Consider the following 19,116-nt stretch of genomic DNA (forward strand, 5'->3'; position numbering starts at 1 on the left):
TGTTTCCATTCTATTAACTTTGTTACATACAAAGCTGGCCCAAAACGTTTCTCCGCCAGAGCACAAATTCACTAACCAGTCACTTGCAGTGAACATTGCTGTAAGGTAGGCCAGTATTATTACAGATTTGGGGTGGGTGGGTCAGAAATAGCAGCTCATCCAATGCCACACAAATGGCTGAGCCAAGATTTGAACCAAGGAATTTCCAAGCCAAGGAATTTCCTGGCTTGAATGCTAACCACAGTGCTATATCAGCTTAAATAATCCTGCAACTTTTCTTCCAGCAACCAGCATGAGCCCTCTGAGAGAGCACTTCTATTATTCACAAGATTAATTCGCTAAACACCTCATACAGGCAAGGTAGCTGTTCAACCTAGGGCAGCTATTTCTAGCCTAGGACTACAATTTCCATCATCCCGGATCACTGCCCATGCTAGCTGGAGATGGCAGGAATTGTGGAACACCATACAGGGGCGCCTAGGTTGGGAAAATTACTACTACTACTATTTTACTACTACTACTACTACTACATCTCTCAATTGCAAAAGCTCTCTGTGCAGCTCACAAAAATTAAACCCCTAAAATACAACATGATAAAACAGAATATAAAACCATGAAAATTTTAAAATAGAACAAAACCAGAGTAAAAACCACCAGCAGGATAGATAAAAAACCACAACTTATTTAAAAACAAAACTGAAGGACTGAAAAACCTGGAGAAACAAAAATGTCTTCAGCTGGCACTGAAAAGACCACCAGGTGAGCCTCTCCAGGGATGGCAGTCCACAACAAGGGTGCCATCACAAAAAAGGCCCTCTTCCCTTAGCAGCTGGCTGAGACCATCTCTAAAAGCTACCAGCAACCCCTACAAAAAGAGGCCTTCTTCTTAGGCAATGACCTAGGCAACTGTCATCATCATCGGCAAAGAATTGCTTACCTCTATATTCTTGCAAGCGACATTTTTTACCACAGCAGGGAAGAGATCAGATGCATTCTTGCCTCGAGCAATCATCTGGAGGTTAGGAAAAGAAGCAGTGAGGTAACCAGTCTGCATTCCCTGCGTAGGTTCCCTCTTTAATTAACCAACCATTTCTTTCCCGGTCGCACTGCCACTTGGTATATGCTGGCATCCTCTCAGCTCCGTTAACTAAAGTCAAAGGTGGGCAGACGGTTTACTGGTAGAACTCTGTGATTTGCAGCAAATTGGTAAGGGTTTCTGACTTTGAAGTGCAATTAAAAAGTCTCCCTCTTCTTAAATTAAATTTCTGAAAAAGAATGTTTGGAAGGAAACCAGAAGTGTGTAAGGAGCTCTGAGCTTCCTTCCTAGGCTGAGCACATGCTCAGAGGCACCCTGTTCCTTGATTCAGAACATACTTCGACCGGCTTGAGCCACTATTTTGCACCTGGTGCCAGTTGGTAGACCTCAGGATGCTAGTAAACAAAAAAATGTAGATCACACAACACCCCGACCACCAAAGCTGTTTATTAAAAGGATCAAGCGTTCCTGGTAAGAAGCATTCCCTCTAAGAGTGCATCAGCTGGGTAGGGAGGACTCAACATGCTGAATTCCCTTAAACATCTAGGGGAAGTACTGGTTGCTGCATGGGTCTGGAGGGGTTAATGAAGAATGAAGGAAGACATGTCCAATGGGGCAGTGGAGCCAGGGTTTATAGGGTTGACGCGCTGGTGGGTTTTAATGAGGAGGAATCTGCCACCCCGTGGGATTTTCCTGCTCCCTCTCAGCTTTGCTGTAATCCTCACAGTAGCTGGGGTGGAGCAGGGATAGATTTCCCCAGCAACAATATGATGACTGGGTTCACACAACCCGCTAACCCACACTCAGTGGTTGAGTGTGGGCTGTTGTCGAACCATGGGTTATTTGTTGATCCATGGGTTAGCGTGTTGTCTGAACTCAGGACTGTCAGTGGCAAAACCGGGCAGGTGGCTCCACGTTTGCCTCTAAGAGGAAGGCTCCTGAACCTTGTGCCACAGCCTAGTCGCAAGGGGGTGCTCACCGCAACAATCCTCTTCATGGCCTCAAGCTTCAGCGAATCCTTGTTACTGTCCAGCATCTCCTTTAGATCGTCATGCCTGCATAAAGACAAAGGGCTCTCGTCACAGGAATTCCACAGGGGGAGCTACGATAGTCTGTTGATGCAGCAACAGAACCTTGCAGCATCTTAGAGACTAAACAAGTTTATTATGGCAGAAGCTTGCTTTATTTATTTATTTATTTATTTATTACATTTTTATACCGCCCAATAGCCGAAGCTCTCTGGGCGGTTCACAAAAATTAAAACCATCATAAAACAACCAACGTGTTAAAAGCACAATTACAAAATACAATATAAAAAGCACAACCAGGATAAAACCACGCAGCAAAATTGATGTAAGATTAAAATACAGAGATAGAACAGTAAAATTTAAATTTAAGTTAAAATTAAGTGTTAAAATACTGAGAGAATAAAAAGGTCTTCAGCTGGTGACAAAAGGAGTACAGTGTAGGCGCCAGGCAGACCTCTCTGGGGAGCTCATTCCACAACCGGGGTGCCACAGAGGAGAAAGCCCTCCTTCTAGTAGCCACCTGCCTCACTTCCTTTGGAAGCTTTCATGGGCTGGAGAGCCGCTTTGCTAGATACATGTAATAGACAATGACGTGGAGATACGTACATACATCTGAGTCCAGAGAAGAGGAGGAAAAAAGGAGGAAGGAGAAAAAGGAAGAGGAAGAAGAAATACCTCCGAGTACTTTAGGGTGGATTCCTGCACTGAGCAGGGGGTTGGACTCGATGGCCTTATAGGCCCCTTCCAACTCTATTATTCTATGATTCTATGTACAGAGAACAGGAAGAAGGAAGAGAAAGAAGAAAACGAAAGACGAAGAGGAAGGAAGAAAAAGGAAGAGGCCTAGGTTCAGCACCCCTGACTTAAAGGCCTTTCCTTGGGCCTACCCCAACAATAGACTCTGACCCTGGCCTTCCCTGAGTGGTCTCCTGGGCAGAGTCTTCAGGGACTCCTGGCAAATTTTATTTATTACATTTTTATACCGCCTGATAGCCGAAGCATTAATGCACGCGCAGATACTATGGGGTCTCATACAGGTGTGGGAGAGCCATAGAACTTCCCTGTGCTTCAGCACAGCTTCCAAACCGTGAAAGGATTCCTGAACCTGGTGCACAGTAGATGTGTTGGACTACAATGTCCGTCATCCTCATCCCAATCTGTATATCCGTTTTTACCAAACTGGGGCTGGTGGGGAGGATTGGTCCAAAACTTCTGTTAAGTCACCAAGTTGGGGAAGGCCAGGGTAAAGGATTGTACGTATGTATATAGGTATATTGTTTGTCTGTGTTTGCGCGTATACATGCAAGCACACACATACACGAGAGCTGTCTCCAAACAACAGCAGATGGTGCTAAAGCAAATGGGGAGAAAGAAAAGCCTGCAGGGAAACCCAAAGCCGCAAGAAAACTGGGGCAGCTCCTGGCTTCCTTACAAGCTCTGAGAAAGACCTCCTTCACTGAACCAGAGGCCCAAGAACGGAAGGGAGAATGAAAAGGGGGGAGAAATCCTCCGAAGTAATCGGTCTAACTGGCAGGAAGAGCCTACTGGCTCAACGACAAACTTTATGACTCTCCTGTGCCTCAAAAATCCTGAGGGATATTTTACCACACTTCAAAACCTAATGTTTTATCTGTGGTTGTTATGGTGACCGGGGTGAGGTGGGGAGAGAAAGATCTTATCCCACAGTGGATCGCTCAGACCCTTCTTCCTCTCGTCCCCTATAGCTCCGTGAGGGTTTCCATGGAGACTCCCAGATCCCACTTTTATTAAACGAATCTCAGGCCTGAACAACACCAGCGTGTAGCTCAGCCTTCCCGAACCTGGGGCCCTCACAACGTGTTGGGTCACAATCCCCATCATCCTCAGCCATCGCGACAGTAGGACATGATGGCTGGGGATGATGGAAGTTGTAGTCCCACACATCTGGAGGGCCCCAAGCTGAGGAAGTCTATTGTAGCATTTAGCAATGTCTCAGTTTCTTGATAAATTACAGATGCGGTGTGTGGGTGTGGGTGTTGATTTTCACCCCCGCTACACAGGAACATTTTTCTTAGAGCTCCAAGCTACCCATGGGGGTGGAGGGTGGAGTGAGTCATTTTTGGTCAGGACTTGGCACAGGAGTGAAGAGTAGGGTGACCATTTGGAAAAGAGGACAGGGCTTCTATATCTTTAACAGCGGTACTGAAAAGGAATTTCAGCAGGTGTCATTTTTATGCATGCAGCACCTGGTAAAATTTCCTCTTCATCACAACTGTTAAAGCTGCAGGACCCCTGCCCTCTTGACCAGATACAGAAGAGGGCAGGTGTTGAAACCATAAGCTATAATTTTCTATGAACAAGGCATGGGAACCCTACATTTATTTATTAAATTTATGGCTTGCCCTCCCTCCAAAAAATGGTGCCCGAGGCAGTTAACACAAATAAAATCCAGATTAAAACAAAATCTTGGTTAAAACATAGCATCAAAACAAGTCAGTTAAAAACGCAACAGTAAAAGATGTAGCCAGCACTCAGCCAGTGAAAGCTTACATGTCAAAGGCCTGCCTGAATAAAGACAATCTTTGCCAGCCAATGGAAAGACCACAGAGAGGAAGCCAACCTAACTTCCCACAGCAAGGAGTTCCTGAGCCAGGGAGCAGTCACCAAAAAGGCCCTGTGTCACATTCCCATTGGCTGGACCGAGAGAGAAAGGCCTCCCTGGAAGATTTTAAAACCCAAGCAGGCTCATATTGGAGAATGCGGTCTTTCAGATAATGTGAACTCAAGCCTTATTTATTATTATTATTATCATCATTATTATTAATAAAGATTTGAATATGGCTTCATGAGTAGTATCTGGCACTTTGAATTGTAGATGAAGACTACAGTCATGATACTCTTGTCACTAATGTCAGATTAGTATGAAAAGAACAAATCCCAAGCCAGCTTTTTCTTTCCATTGAAGAGTTTCAAAGAAAACCCAAAAGGCTCATGGGAGGAGGCAAGTCTAGCTACATTCTCACACATACTATGGTGGTGGGGACACGGCTGGTGATCCACATATATGCACACCCCTTGTAGGCCACATCTCATGAGCATACAGCCCCCTTCCCAAATCTGGTGCCCTCCCTATGTGTCAGACTACAAATCCCATCATTCCCAGCCAGCATGGTCATTGGTGTACAAGCCTGGTGTAGAGTAATGGCTCTTCTGTTCTCCACAAGATGCTCCCCACCACAGGGTGGGTGGGGGGTGATTAAAGAAACGAAGACACAAGAAAGACAGGGACACAAAAGGAAACTTGATCCTGACAAGTTGTCTGTACAAATGGAACCCAAACCCACAGCAGCCTGTGAAATATTTATCCCCATCAGGAATTCATTCACTGCCGCATGAAAGGGAGAAGCCGCCGTGACTCAGAGGCAGTTGCCACAGCAACGTCAATGCGAAGCACTTCACTTGCCCTGCGCTCAGCCATGCCAACATGTCCACGCCGGGCATTCAACACCTAGGTGCGACCACATGCAGCCAGCTGTAAATCTCCCCTAGGAAGCTGCCAATGTCCAGCCAGCCACAGCCGGGGGTGGGGGTGGGGAATGCAAAATGGTGGGCTGCATGCCTTGGTGGCAACCATTTCCTCATTAAAGCCTTCCAACTTTGTTTCAGCCTCTATATGCCTGCTGCAGATTCTGACTCCATCTCCTTGGCACCTCCTTTGGATGGTGATGGAGGGGACGGCGTTCCATTATGCTTGATCCATGCCAATGCATTTCCCCAGGGCTGGGGTGACTCCGAGACATTTTGCTTCCTTGCTGCCCGCCCCACATCAAGGTACATAGTACCCAAGGCTGGTCAAGTTATTTTGGCAGCTGAAACATGAAATCTCACAAGCATCTCTCCCGTCCCTGGCTATAGAGATACCACAATACCCAACAGTTTGTTGCCCTTTCATGGCAACTGCCTGAGACAGCTGACTCACTCTGCCTAACGGTAGGGCTGGCTTTGCCATTTTCCCCAGTCCGCCTCTGGAAGTAATGCCTAGTCAAGATGGAAGATGGACAGGAAACCTTAGCGGATTACGGACAGAAACGGGACCCTTTAAAAGTAAAGGACGCAATTCTATTCATGCTTAGACAGAAAGAATTCCTACAACTCCCAGCAATGCTGCTTGCACCCTAAACAAAACAAAAAGAGTCACTCACTTTTACTTGACATTCATTAACAACAGCTCCGGCTCTTTGATTCCATGTAGGCACAAAGGCCCGGTTCACACACATTCGTCATTGGACGAGTGCGGCATCAAACAGTGGGGCTGTTCGCATACAACACACTAACCACACTCAGTGGTTGAGGGTGGGTTGTTTTGAATCATGGGTTGTTTGTTGAATTGTGGGCGTGTTGTCTGAATACAGTCATGGTGGCTTGTTAACCATGCAGTGTGGCTTATTTTCTCAAACAAGCCAATTTGAGAAACCTTTGACTGTTGTTGGGTTGTTCAGGGTGTTTAACAAGCCACCCTGCAGAAAACGTGCTGCATTCAGACAACACACTAACCCATGGTTCAAAACAACCCACACTCAACCACGGAGTGTGGTTTAGCATGTTGTGTGAACAGCCCCAATAATTTAAATGTGTGAAATCAACCATTACAAATGTAAGGCGCACTTGGAATCCTTTTGAGACGAGTCTGTTCACACCTTCAGTGGCGAAGTATCTCAAGCCAAGAGAAATCAGATGTGAACCATCCATCAGGACATTTAGATTCCTTTCTCTGCTTAGAGGCATGCACTGAATGACGGGATGAATGGAGGCAGAAATCCATTCTTGTAGTCTTCATGACTGCAAGTCCACGGAGCCATGTTCCCCTTGCATTTGCCAAGGGTTGCACATATGCAACGTTATGTGACTTTTAATGTGCATCCTCTCATTATCCCAAGTCTGTTCTTGCTTAAAACCTCACGCCATTTGGCAATGCTACCACCTATCTGGTGTTTTGTTGCAGTCTTAATTTCTACAGCACTTTTCAGGGTACAAAATGGCTTCATGTTTCGTATTCCATTTCTCCTCAGAACTCTGTTCTCAGACCAGCAAGACCAGCAGCAATTACTGCCAAAGCTACCCAGAGTGTCATAGCTGAGCAGTGGGATTTGAACTGGTACCTCCTGCATTAAAAACCTAAAACAACTCAAAAGGGAGCTACTAGATATGAACCAGTGATCTCACAGAAACGCAGGGCAATGAGGTTTTGAAGGCAGCTAATGGTCTCAGCTCCAAATGACTGGAGGAAGGCATCAAAACAAATTTTTAAAAAGTTCTACAAATCACCCCTCTCCTGTTCCAGAAAACAGACAAGAACCTGTTCCTTTGAAGAAGAAGAAGAAGAAAAGGTACGAACTAAAGCTGTGACATATTTAGCACAATCCTAAGAATGTTTACTCAGAAGTGAATCCCAATGCATTCAATGGGATTTACTCCCTGGTAAAGTGAGTTTAGAATTGCATTCCTAGTCAAGCAATTGGTCAGCATAATCCATTTAAAAACAGTTTGAACAATGAAAATGGTGCATCCAATTAACTGGGGAGCATTTTTTTTAAAAAAAAGTCATCAAGACAAGTACTAATAAGAACTGCAGGTGGCAAAGTGCATCTAAGAAGAAGCATCCTTTCTCTCACATGAGAAAGAACGGTAATACTAAAATGCTGCTTGCTGTGACAGACGCATCCGTCACAAAAAACTAAGTACGTTCTTTTTTTTCTTGTAGAACTACTGCCTTTTTCATATGACTAAGATTTCTTTAATTGGGTGCAACAGTCCTCGCATTAACTCAGTATGCACTCTGAGGATACTACCACTCAGGATACTACCACTCAGTATGCATTGAAAGGGATGGAGGAGGGGGGGGGGGGAGTCCATTCTTTTACAAAAACCCCACAAAAGGTGATTAACAACTCAGTTCTATGTATGTCTACTTGGACCCCACGGAGTCCAATGGGACTTACTCTTAGGTAAGCGTACATGAGACTGCAGCCTAAAGAGAGCTAAGAGGTGGCTAACCTGGTTTAAATGACCCCCCTCCCCAAAGGAATGAGTCTTCTTTCCTTGATTAACCTAGCCTCCATCTCTTCTGGGTCAATTTTTTAGACTGTAAACTGCTTGGGGCAGAGAGCTTGCACCGAAGGCAAGAGCTGCCCCGCTGCATTCCTTAAAGCGCCACACACATTTGGTGACTCCATAACAATAATCTTGAATGCTTTGACTTGAAAGGCAGCCAGTGCGGTGTAGTGGTTGGAGTGTTGGGCTAGGACTCGGGAGACCCGGGTTCTAGTCCCCACTTGGCCCGGAAGCTCACAGGGTGACCTCAGGCCAATCAGCGGCTCTCAGCCTAACCTACTCCGCAGGGTTGTTGTGAGAATAAAACGGAGACGAGGAAGAGGACCATGTACGCTTTAGGCTCCTTGGAGGAAAAGGCAGGCTATAACTGTGACCAATCCAAAATCCATAAAGGCACCCGGGAAAAGCGCCGGGAGGGTCATGTCGAGGGCAGCGCCCTGCGCCCACCCGCCCTACCGTAGCGGCTGCGCCACGCCGCCGTCGAGGCTGCTCTCCTGGCGGGGGGCGGCTTCCTGGTCGGGCGCCTTGAGGAGCCGAAACTCGTCGCCTTCCAGGGTGCTGTACCACGTCTGCTGCGCGCCATCGGGCACCAGGACGGGGCTTTTGGCCTCCTGGCCCGCCGCCGCCGCCGCCTGCTGGGACTTCACCAAGTTGGCCGCGCTGGCGGGCAGCTGCTGCAGCAGCTTCTGCATGGCCGAGGAGGCGAGCGCGGGGGGCGCAGGCACCACCGACGGCGGCGCGTCTTCGGCGCTGCAGGTCGCCCGCGCGCACCCAGACAAAGGCGGAGTTGCGAGGCGGCGCGGAGGAGGAGGAGGCTCCCCAGGCAAGGCGGCCGGCGGAGCGCCCCCGGTTCCGAGAGGCAGGGGAACACCGTGCCGGGTCCAGTCCTGCCGGAGGCGCTCTCCAAGTGGCCGCTTTGGACTCAGGCGCCCAGCCCGGCCAGCCACGTTTGCAAGTCCCTCCGCTGCCGCCGCCGCCGCCGCCTCCCCGCTCGACTCGCTGGCTTGCCGGGGCGGGGGCGTGTCTTGGGGCCCTTCCCAGCCACTCCGCCCGCAGCCAGCCGCCAAGCGCCGTCCCTCGCCTCGCCCCCTTGGCTCCTGAAACCAGACGCCGCGGAAGCCGGCGATACTAGACGCCCGCCGGCCGGCTACGAAGCCGGGAGCGGCGCCGCCCGGTGGCCGCGCGAAGAAGCTGCTCCCCGCCTCCCTCACGCCGCGCTACCGCGGGGGAAAAGGGCCGGAGGGAGGGGATCTAACCCGAGGCGCCTACTACGCTCAGCCACCCAAGGAGCAGGATAGGAGTTGACCTCGCTTGGCGGCATGGATAAAAGGACTCAAAGCATAATCCTAATGCTGGTCTGGCTGGGGCATGCTGGGAGTTGTAGGACTTCTTTCTGTTTCAACGGTCATAGGATCGTGCCCTCCCTTAAGTAGGAGGAGAAATCCAACATCACATTTTTGTGAACCGCCCAGAGAGCTCCGGCTATTGGGCGGTATAGAAATGTAATAAATAAATAAACAAACCAGAACGCGCCTTCGTTCAAAAACAGGACAGTTCTGAAAAAAAGGACAGGCCTTATTTATGTTTTTATTGCATTCCTATATCCCGCACTATATTCTCCAAGCAGCACACATTAGTTGTCTCCAACCTGGGCCCCTCCAGATGTTTTGGACTCCCAGCAGCCCCAGCCCTATTTTATCCTCAAAACAACCCTGTGAGGTAGGGCTAGGTTGAGAGATAGAGAGCGGCTCAAGATCACCCAGTGAGCCTCATAACTGAATGGGGATTTGAACCCATGTTTAACAATGCCTTTCCCACCCCAGCCTCCTCTAGCTGTGTCAGACTACAACTCCCATTGTGCCTAGCAGCATGGCCAAAATCCATGTTAGCGGATGGGAGCTGTAGTCCAACATCACATCTTCTGGGCAGCAGGTTGAGAAGGCTGGTGCAGAAAATAAGGGAGGGAATCACAGCTCAGAGGTCGAGTGGACGCTTCCCATGCAGAAGGTCTCAGCCAGGTTCAATGCCCAGCTCCTCCAGCTAAAAGGCTCAGAGAGCAGCTGATGGGAAAAACCCTGCAGAGATGCTCCTAGACACAGTAGGGTGACCATATGGAAAGGAGGACAGGGGGCTCCTGTATCTTTAAGAGTTGTATAGAAAAGAGAATTTCAGCAGGTGTCATTTGTATGCATGCATCACCTGGTGAAATCTCCTCTTCATTTATTTATGATGTTCTTCATCACAACAGTTCAAGCTGCAAGAGCCCTGCCCTATTTTGTATCTGGTCAAGAGGGCAGGGCTCCTGCAGCTTGAACTGCAGGGAATTTCACCAGGTGCTGCATGCATCCAAACGATATCTGCTGAAATTCCCTTTTCTATACAACTGTTAAAGATACAGGAGCCCTGTCCTCCTTTCCATAGGGTCACCCTGAAGGACAGTAAACCAGGGTATTGCACCTCAGGCCCATGGACCACATCTGGCCTGCCTGGAGTCCCAATCTGGTCCACCTGTGTGTCCTCACGTGGCCCCTTCCCCATGACCCTTGATTATTAAGTGGTTTTCTAGCTTTGGAACGTTTTCCTCTCTTCTAAGGCTTAAAGAGCTTTAAAGTAAAATCTGCTGGGATTTTGGCTCCACCCCTTTTTGCCTTCAGCTCCGCCCACAACTGGAAAGCAGGCAGGCCCACAGACCTTCTCTGAAACCAAATTTTGCCCCCAGGAGTGGACAATCCCAGGCCTGATGGACAAATAGTCTGTCTTGATATAAAACAGCTTCCTAGAGTTCATCTACTCATACGAATATGCTCAAATGTTCATAGCACAATGTTCTTCAAGTCTCATATGGGACAACACACTGTACAGGCATGTGGCAAGAACCCACAAAAAGTGGCTGAACTGGCACTATGGTTCATACAGAGAATGTTTGTCCAGACGTTCACATCTTTCCTATGCAAAGCACTCACAAGGAAAGCCACCTTCTCTCGATTAACCTTAGGTCTCAATTTATAGTATTTTATTATTGTTATCATCACCATCATCATCACATTCATATCCTGACTTTTTTTCCTCTTGCAAGGAACCCAAGGTGGCTTACATAGCCCTCCTCTTCTCCATTTTATCCTGCCAACAACCCTGTGAGGTAGGTTAGGCTGAGAGTCAGTGAGTGTCCCAAAGTCACACACTGAGCTTCATGGCTGAGTGGGGACTAGAACCCAGATCTCCGAAGTCCTAGTCCAACACTCTAACCACTACACCACACTGACTCTTAATATGGGGGTAATGATACTTGCGTACTTAACAGAGTTGTTGTAAGGATTGGATAGCATAGCCACATGGTAGCAGCACTCTATTTTGGGGCAGGGAGAGGGGAACAATGGCCAAATCCCTGGGGAGGGAAGGGTTAACTGCAACACCCACCCCAAATTTCCCCCTGCATGGTAATTAAGCTGGGGGGGGGGTACTTTTCCTATTGGTTTGGGATGATCTGGGACAAGGTGCAAATTAACCAAAGCATTTATTTTATTCAAGATAGTTTGGCTGAGAAATTAATTGGCTGGCTTTGATTCCTGTAAAATGTAAATAAATCCTAGCAATTATTTTTTAAATTTGCACAGACAGCTATAAATTAGCACATGCTGCTTATAATGCAGTGGTGTGGCTGAATTGGCCCGGATCTTTAAAGGACCTAAGAACATCCCTATCCGCATCCAAGCCTCTGATGGTGGTCGGAGAACTTTCTTTGCAATGCAGAGGGGCCATGCAGTAACAGCACTACATGGCACTGGCCCCCATGTGAAAATAAATGCATGTGTCCTTGCAGCATCCACATGGGGGAGGATGGCCCTTGGAGAGCTGCCCGTATCTCCTTCCCTTTCTATTACAGGAAGACAGCTAAATTGGTGATGCTGCTAGCCAGTGAAAGAATAAGAGATCTCAACATCATTGGTCTATAACACCTTTCCCCAACCTGGCAGCCTCCAGGTGCGTTGGACTGCAACTCCCAGCATCCCATGCTGGGAGTTGCAGTCCAACGCACCTGGAGCCATCAGGTTGGTGAGGCTGGTCTACAACCACCTGGAGGGGTTGATGAAGGCGGATCCGTCTGCAGTTGCACACGCTCCAGAGCGCCTCCAAAGCTAATCAGATCAGGTTGTGGGGAAAGGGGGGGGCAAATGCCCCCCTCCCTTGCTGCAGAAGGGATCAGAGCTCAGTTCCATAAGGGAAGCGGTATTTCAATTGCTGAACTGTGAAGAGAAGAGCCGGAGGGAAAGGAAACGCCAGCTTCTTAGCTGCTGTAGAACAAGGAAGCATCACGCCAGAGCAGTGAGCTGTCCAATGTACCAGAGTTACTCTCACCCACACCATGCAAAGGGCTAGTCGGCTCTTGCAGCTGTAGCCTCCGAGGGAATTAAAGGTGAGAAATCTACACTCGGGAATGGGATTTTGGAAGGGTTGAGTTGGGGATTTTTTTTTAAGGCAGACCACAAACAGCCTGGTGCCACACGCAAAACAGTGTGGCTAACTAAACCAGCCTCCCACAAATGGGTGATTACGTATTACTAAACTCAAAGTAATATTACTAAGCTGCACATGTTGAGTAAATTCCACAGTGTAGGCAACCTGGTGCCTGCCTGATGTTTTGAACTTGTTGTTTATTCGTTCAGTCGTTTCCGACTCTTTGTGACTTCATGGACCAGCCCACGCCTGACGCTCGGCCATGCTGGCTAGGGCTTGTAGTTCAAACCATCTGAAGGCATGAGGTTGCCTCCTCCTGGTGTAGGTGCAGGATTTGTTACTGGCAGCAAAATTCAGAGTCCCTAACTGCCCCATCTTTTATTTAAAAACAATGTGAAGTTTCTAGTCCTCAATACTGCCAGAAGAAGGAAGGAAGGAAGGAAGAAGGAGAAGAAATGTGTGCAGGTAATTGTTAACGAAATCTCAGAACCACGGCAAAGTGGTGGTGCATGTGCTTTGCATGCAGAAGGTTCTGGGTTCAATACCTGCCCCCCCCCCAAAAAAAAAGATTGGGTTGAGGTCATGAGAAAGACCCTTTTCTGGCTGAGACTATGAAGATTCCCTTGCAGCCAGCACTGTCCACACTGGCCTAGGTAGACCAATAGCCTGGCCTGATACAAAGCATCTTCCTTCCTTCCCAGAAGCCTTCATTCCAAGTGCAGCAGTTACAACATCAAAAGCACAGCCATTTGCTCCACGCTTGGACTCCCAGAAGCCAAATTAAGTATTATTTAATTTCAGCAATCACAACAGTTCACAATATTCAGCCCATTGAAACTGGGTGCTGATACCTCCATCTCTCTCTCTATTCGCACAGAATCCAACAGCGCTGCTCATATCTGGCAGGATAGCATTGTTCAAGAAGGCCGCTGTAAATCTCCAGAGAGCAATTCCACTAAAACCCAAATACAACATTGTCTTCCTGCTCTTTCAACCATCTATCAACAGAGTTATCAGACTTGGGTTCAAGCAACACCGAATCCTGAATAATTGTTAACACGCTAATTGTCCTGGATGCAAACTGTAGAGATTGTACTTTTCTGGCTGGAATCAAACTGAATTGGAAAAGCCATTAAAGGTGGCACATCCAGACTGGAAAGCATTTATCATATCTAGAAAAATTTTGAGCAGCACTGGGAGATGTCACCTGCCAAGGGTTATCCACAGCCTCTGCTGCCCCTGTCATGAGCTATAAAGTGTATTGTAAGACTATGATGATGCTTAGATGCTTTAAAATGCTGCTGCTGCACTATGACAATGCCTAAGTCTTCTAAAATACAGGAGCTCAGACACAGTAAGAGCTAGTTGGGATCCAGGAGATCTGAGTTCTAGTTCCCCACTCATTCATGAAGTTCAATGGGTGACTTTGGGCCAGTCACTAACTCTCAGCCTAACCTTCTTTGCAGGGTCATCGTGAGGATAAAATGGAGAGGAAGAAGACAATGTATGTTGCCTAGGGGGTATCAATCAAACTAACAAATAATACAACATGGATGTTGAAAAGTTTTACTCCAAACACTGGGCCCTTATAGGGGAGAGCTCCAGAGCTTCAGATGAAGTGTCTAGCTACTCCAAAGGGGAAAAAAAAACTTTTACAGGACACCCCAGAGTAGAGCTCCATGTTAAGCACAACTTGGAGCTGCTGCAGAAAATGGCATCCCTATGTCAAGCTTTTCCCAGAAAATGTAGGATCTCTACCCTTACTGTGTGATATCATCACGTTGTGCAGGTCTTCACCCATCACCACACATTTTTGCTGCTGGTGGTACAGACAGGGAAGCTCACAACATCATGATATCAGAATGAGGGGAGTGGATAAACAATCCTACACATTGTAGGAAATTTTTGAGAGGTATCAACACAGGGATGCCATTTTCTGCAGCAGCTCTGTGTCATCTGTAACATGTAATCCCCAATCATGTGCTCTTCACAATTTAAATTTAAGAGTGCTTCCACATGTGAGAAACATAGGAAGCTGCCGGATATTTTGTCAGACCGTTGTTTCATCTAGCTTAGTATCGTCTACACTGACTGGCAGCAGCTCTCCAGGATTTCAGGTAGCCCTCCCTGGAGATGCCAGGGATTGAACCGAGCACTTTTTGCAGCTATGGCAGACCCCAGATTGTTGTTTGAGTCTGCAACAGCAAGAAACAAAGAGGGAGCACATCACTGAAGTGGTGCTTTGGGCATTACAGCTAAATTGCCATTTTAGCACAGCTGTCGCTCTGCTTTGCATGCTGATGCTGCTAGTCCATCTAGATGTGCAGCAATCGCATCGTCACCTTTGAATGTTTAGATTGTAAGTAGATGGCAATCCAGTTCAGTGCTATTTAGCTTTGACAACCTGCGGTTCTCTTTTCCCTTGCTCCTTTGCTCACATCACCAGTCATCATTCACAAACACATATCTGCGGAAGCTTCCTACAGGAGGAATCAAATTAACAGTTTCTCGCCACAATGTCTACAGACTCCTGCTGCTATCATGCACAGCAGACCAAGGGAAACTCAATTTTTCTGAAGCTCATCCATTTTTTAGTCGGCCCAGGACATCTTCCACACAGAAACCCCCATGGGCTGAGCAACGTGTGCTGCAGCCTTAGCTGTGACCAGTTAGCTGAAATCTTTAGCCTCCTCCACAAGCCGTGCCCATGAGGTGGGTGTCAGGGATACATTGGTAGGCCAACACTGTAAGGATTCAGAGATTTGGGATGTAGGCAGGCTCTACACTACTGCTTTAAAACGGTTTATAACAGTAGTGACAACTGTTGGGGCCCAGGACACACTCCATAGACGGTTTTCAAAACGTTTTCAAGGTGTCATATCCTGCTTGGTGTACATCTGGCCATAGTTATGAATGGACAAAGCCCACGCAGGCACTTGGGATGTAGATATTAACAAGCAAAGCCCCACGCAGGCATCAGCAAGCTCATCCCCAGGTTCAACCTGAGCAGAAAGTTGAGTGCCACAATGGCTTGGTGTGGCATACTAGTCGGGTGACCGTATGGAAAGGAGGACCGGGCTCCTGTATCTTTAACAGTTGCATAGAAAAGGGAATTTCAGCAGGTGTCATTTGTATGCATGCAGCACCTGGAGAAATTCCCTCTTTATCACAACACTTAAAGCTGCAGGAGCCCTGTCCTCTTTTGTGTCTGGTCAAGAGGGCAGGGCTCCTGCAGCTTTAAATATTGTGATGAAGAGGGACTTTCTCCAGGTGCTGCATGCATAGAAATGACACCTGCTGAAATTCCCTTTTCTGTACAACTGTTAAAGATACAGGAGCCCGGTCCTCTTTTCCATATGGTCAGCCTAAGAAATGGCCGTCAGTGGAAGAGCAACTCTGAGCATGAGCAGAAAGCCTTGCTCCACCCAATGCCACCCCCTCACGCGCCTGGCTTGAAAGGGGCGGAGCTTCTTTTCAAACAGGTGCAAGCCCCAACCCGATGCCCGCCTCTGTCCCCCTCCCCGTCTTTCACAAGGCTTGAGGGGAAAGAACCTTTCCTGGCCTAGAAAGCCGCTTCTGCACGGATTTCGTCCCGCTTGGTGGCCGCTGGGCCTGTAGGCTGCGCTTCTTGGGCCCAGATTGGCTTAGAGGGCTGGTCACGTCACCCTCGAGATGGAGGTGGAGACTAAAGGCGCTCCGTGGAGGAGAAGCCAAATCTGGGCCACCCTTTACAAAGCAAAACCATTTGCAGGCGGGGTGGGGGTGGGGGTGGGGGACAGCCCTTCCCCCAGAGACGGGAGAGGACGAAGCAGAGGCCCGCTGAAAACGCCGCCTTGGGCTTGAGCATCAATGCAATGAATCAGGGCGCGCAGGTCCCTCCCCTGCCTCCCTCCCAATTTTGCTTCTCCACGCCCCACGCATCGGAGAGAAGGGGGCTCATTCCCAGGTTGGGATCGAGGATGGCGACGCCCCCGCCCCCAATTGGCTCCTCCCCTCCTTCCCCGGGAGCGTCCCCCCCCCAAGCCCCACCTTTTGTAATCCGAGGAGAAGATCCCTCCACTGGCCGGATCGTGTCCATATTCGGGCTCCCCCAAGGAGCCGCCTTTCTCCTCGTTGTAGGCTTGGCCGGCGGACATGGCTGCGAGGCGGAGGAAGGCCGGGTTGGCTTGCGCGCCTTATGGCGGCGGCGGGGTGGAGGGGGGGGGACCGATTGCAGCCCCGACGGCGGGTCCTGGATGCGGCTGCGGCTGATGTCAGTGTCATGTGGGAGCGGCTGGTGCGGCCAGGATTGGAAACGCCTCCCCCCCCCGCCCCTTAAAGAGACAGGACCACGTCGCCCTTCCTTCCTTCCTTCCTTCCTTCCTTCCCCGGTCCTAGAGGGGGGCTTCGTGTGGGTCTGTGTGATGACGTGGGGGAAAGGGGTGGGGGGAGAAGTGGCATTTGCGAAGGCCCGCCAGAGATCCAGCCAAGCCTTTCAAATCTGGATAGCCGAGTTTGCGTTCAGACGCACCGGTGTGTGCCGGGATGCGCGCGCAGCGGAGCCTGGTGGCTCCGGTTTTGGTGGGGCTGCGAAGCCATTCCGGGTTCCAGTCAGAACCAGCTCTCCAAGGTACTGAACCCAGATTCAGCAAAAAGGAAAAAGGAAAAGAAAAAAGGCCCATCCCTGATCTCTCTTCCCTCCGTCCCCCGTCCCCCCCCCCCGCGCCCGTGCGTTTCTCTCTCTCCAGGTCTTCACAACATCTCTAGGTTCTCCACCCCATCATAGGATGTGACCAGCACAACAAAATGTGCACACATCTGTTGTAGCACTGTCGGTTTTGGATGTTGGGAGCAAGTTTTGGGCTTTTCAGCTACCACTTGAAGTGGTACAGAGACCGGCCAAACCGGTTTCACTAGAGGCCCCAGTAGAAAGTGGGCGGGGGAGCGGTCCTCGATTGCATGTAAATTATGCTTTGCAAGTTCTCAAAAAGCAAGAGCAAGTATTGTGGTCATTGCTATCCTTAGCAGCAGAGGGCGCTGTCCACCACTAATCCCACATTGGCGGATCCATTCATTCATGCGCATTTCAAGGGAGGCTTCGCCACCATAACATCAATAACTTCTTCCATTGACAAAAGGTTTATCCAAACCTAAAAGGCCCAAGATTTCACCCCTTCGCTGCTGTGGTATGGCGTTGCTTACAAGTCAGTGGTGGTTTATCGCCATGGCTGTCAGCCAAGAAGGAGGAAGAAGAGGAGGGAATAAAATGTATTCAATAAACCCCTTTGGGGATTTTACCATTTCAGATTGCAAGTGGGAGTTCACAGGGCCGAAAGAAAGCACATCACATATTCTGCCATGTGTGCTATGACTTTCCAATTCAGGGCCAGTACCAAGCGTCGTCATGGGCAGGCATCTGCTGAGGCCCACACTGGCAAGGGCCCCTTGGAGTTACTCCTCCTCTCCACCACTGCAACCTACTTGTTCACCTGCCTCTCAGTCTGGCCCAGACCACTGTGGAAGTGAGCAGGCGGAACATAAGAAGAGCCCTGCTGGATCAGACCGAGGGTCCATCGAGTCCAGCACTCTGTTCACACAGGGGCCAACCAGCTGTTGACCAGGGACCAACAAAGCAGGACATGATGCAACAGCACCCTCCCGCCCATGTTCCCCAGCAACTGGTGCACACAGGGCTTACAGCCTCGGATACTGGAGGTAGCACACAACCATCAGGGCTAGTAGCCATGGATAGCCTTCTCCTCCAGGAATTTATCCAAACCCCTTTTAAAGCCATACAAATTGGTGGCCATCACTACATCTTGTGGTAGTGAGTTCCATAATTTAACTATGTGCTGTGTGAAGAAGTTCTTCCTTTTATTGGTCCTGAATCTCCCACCAATCAGCTTCATGGGATGACACCACTGGGCTCTAAGGAGAAAAATCTCTCTCTATCCACAATCTCCACTCCAGGTATAATTTTGTACACCTCTATCATGTTTCCCCATAGCCTCCTTTTTTCAAGCTAAACAATCCCAGTTGTTGTAACCATTGCCCACTTCTATCCTGGCTCTGTGCCTGCCAGGAAGTGGGAGCAATTCTGAGAAAGAAGAGAAGGAGCAGGAACAGGTCATGGCAGCGGCTGTAAGAAGATCGACTCACTGAGGGAGGAGGGGGGGTGTCTTGCCCCAAGGCCCTCAAAAACCTGGAACCGGCCGAGTTCTAATCCCAACGCATTTCAGAGCCAAGTGTGAAGCCAGATTAATTTCCAGTAACACATCGTGTTCTAAAGGGTAACCCACATCATTCCTTGGTTCAGACCATTGGAGAAATGATATATTTAGGAAACAATCCAGCAAAAATTAAGAATTTTTAATAGGAGAGAGCATGTGTCCAAATGTCTCCTATTCAAACAAATGAGATTGAAAAGAATATGCTCAGAGGCACCCTGTTCCTTAATTCTGTGTCCATGCCTCTAGACCACTATTCCCTGCCTCGCTCCAGTTGGTGGAGCTCAGGGTACTACGAATT

The 19,116-nt window shown here is 48.8% G+C and overlaps 1 protein-coding gene across 2 annotated transcripts in view; it reads right to left on the reverse strand.

Annotated features, from left to right (window-relative positions):
• Positions 1-9,128, reverse strand: part of AP3B2 (adaptor related protein complex 3 subunit beta 2) — a 46,388-nt gene extending 37,260 nt beyond the window's left edge. For both annotated transcript variants that reach the window (XM_063142889.1, XM_063142888.1), the window contains exons 1-3: positions 8,611-9,128; positions 2,016-2,091; positions 938-1,012 (exon numbers count right to left, since the gene is read on the reverse strand). In XM_063142889.1, the coding sequence (XP_062998959.1) occupies positions 938-1,012; positions 2,016-2,091; positions 8,611-8,846 (387 nt within the window). In that variant the 5' untranslated portion in view covers positions 8,847-9,128. The remainder of the gene's footprint in view (positions 1-937; positions 1,013-2,015; positions 2,092-8,610) is intronic.
• Positions 9,129-19,116: the final 9,988 nt, after the last annotated feature.

The sequence above is a fragment of the Elgaria multicarinata genome, chromosome 16, assembly GCF_023053635.1.
Source record: "Elgaria multicarinata webbii isolate HBS135686 ecotype San Diego chromosome 16, rElgMul1.1.pri, whole genome shotgun sequence".
NCBI lineage: Eukaryota > Metazoa > Chordata > Lepidosauria > Squamata > Anguidae > Elgaria > Elgaria multicarinata.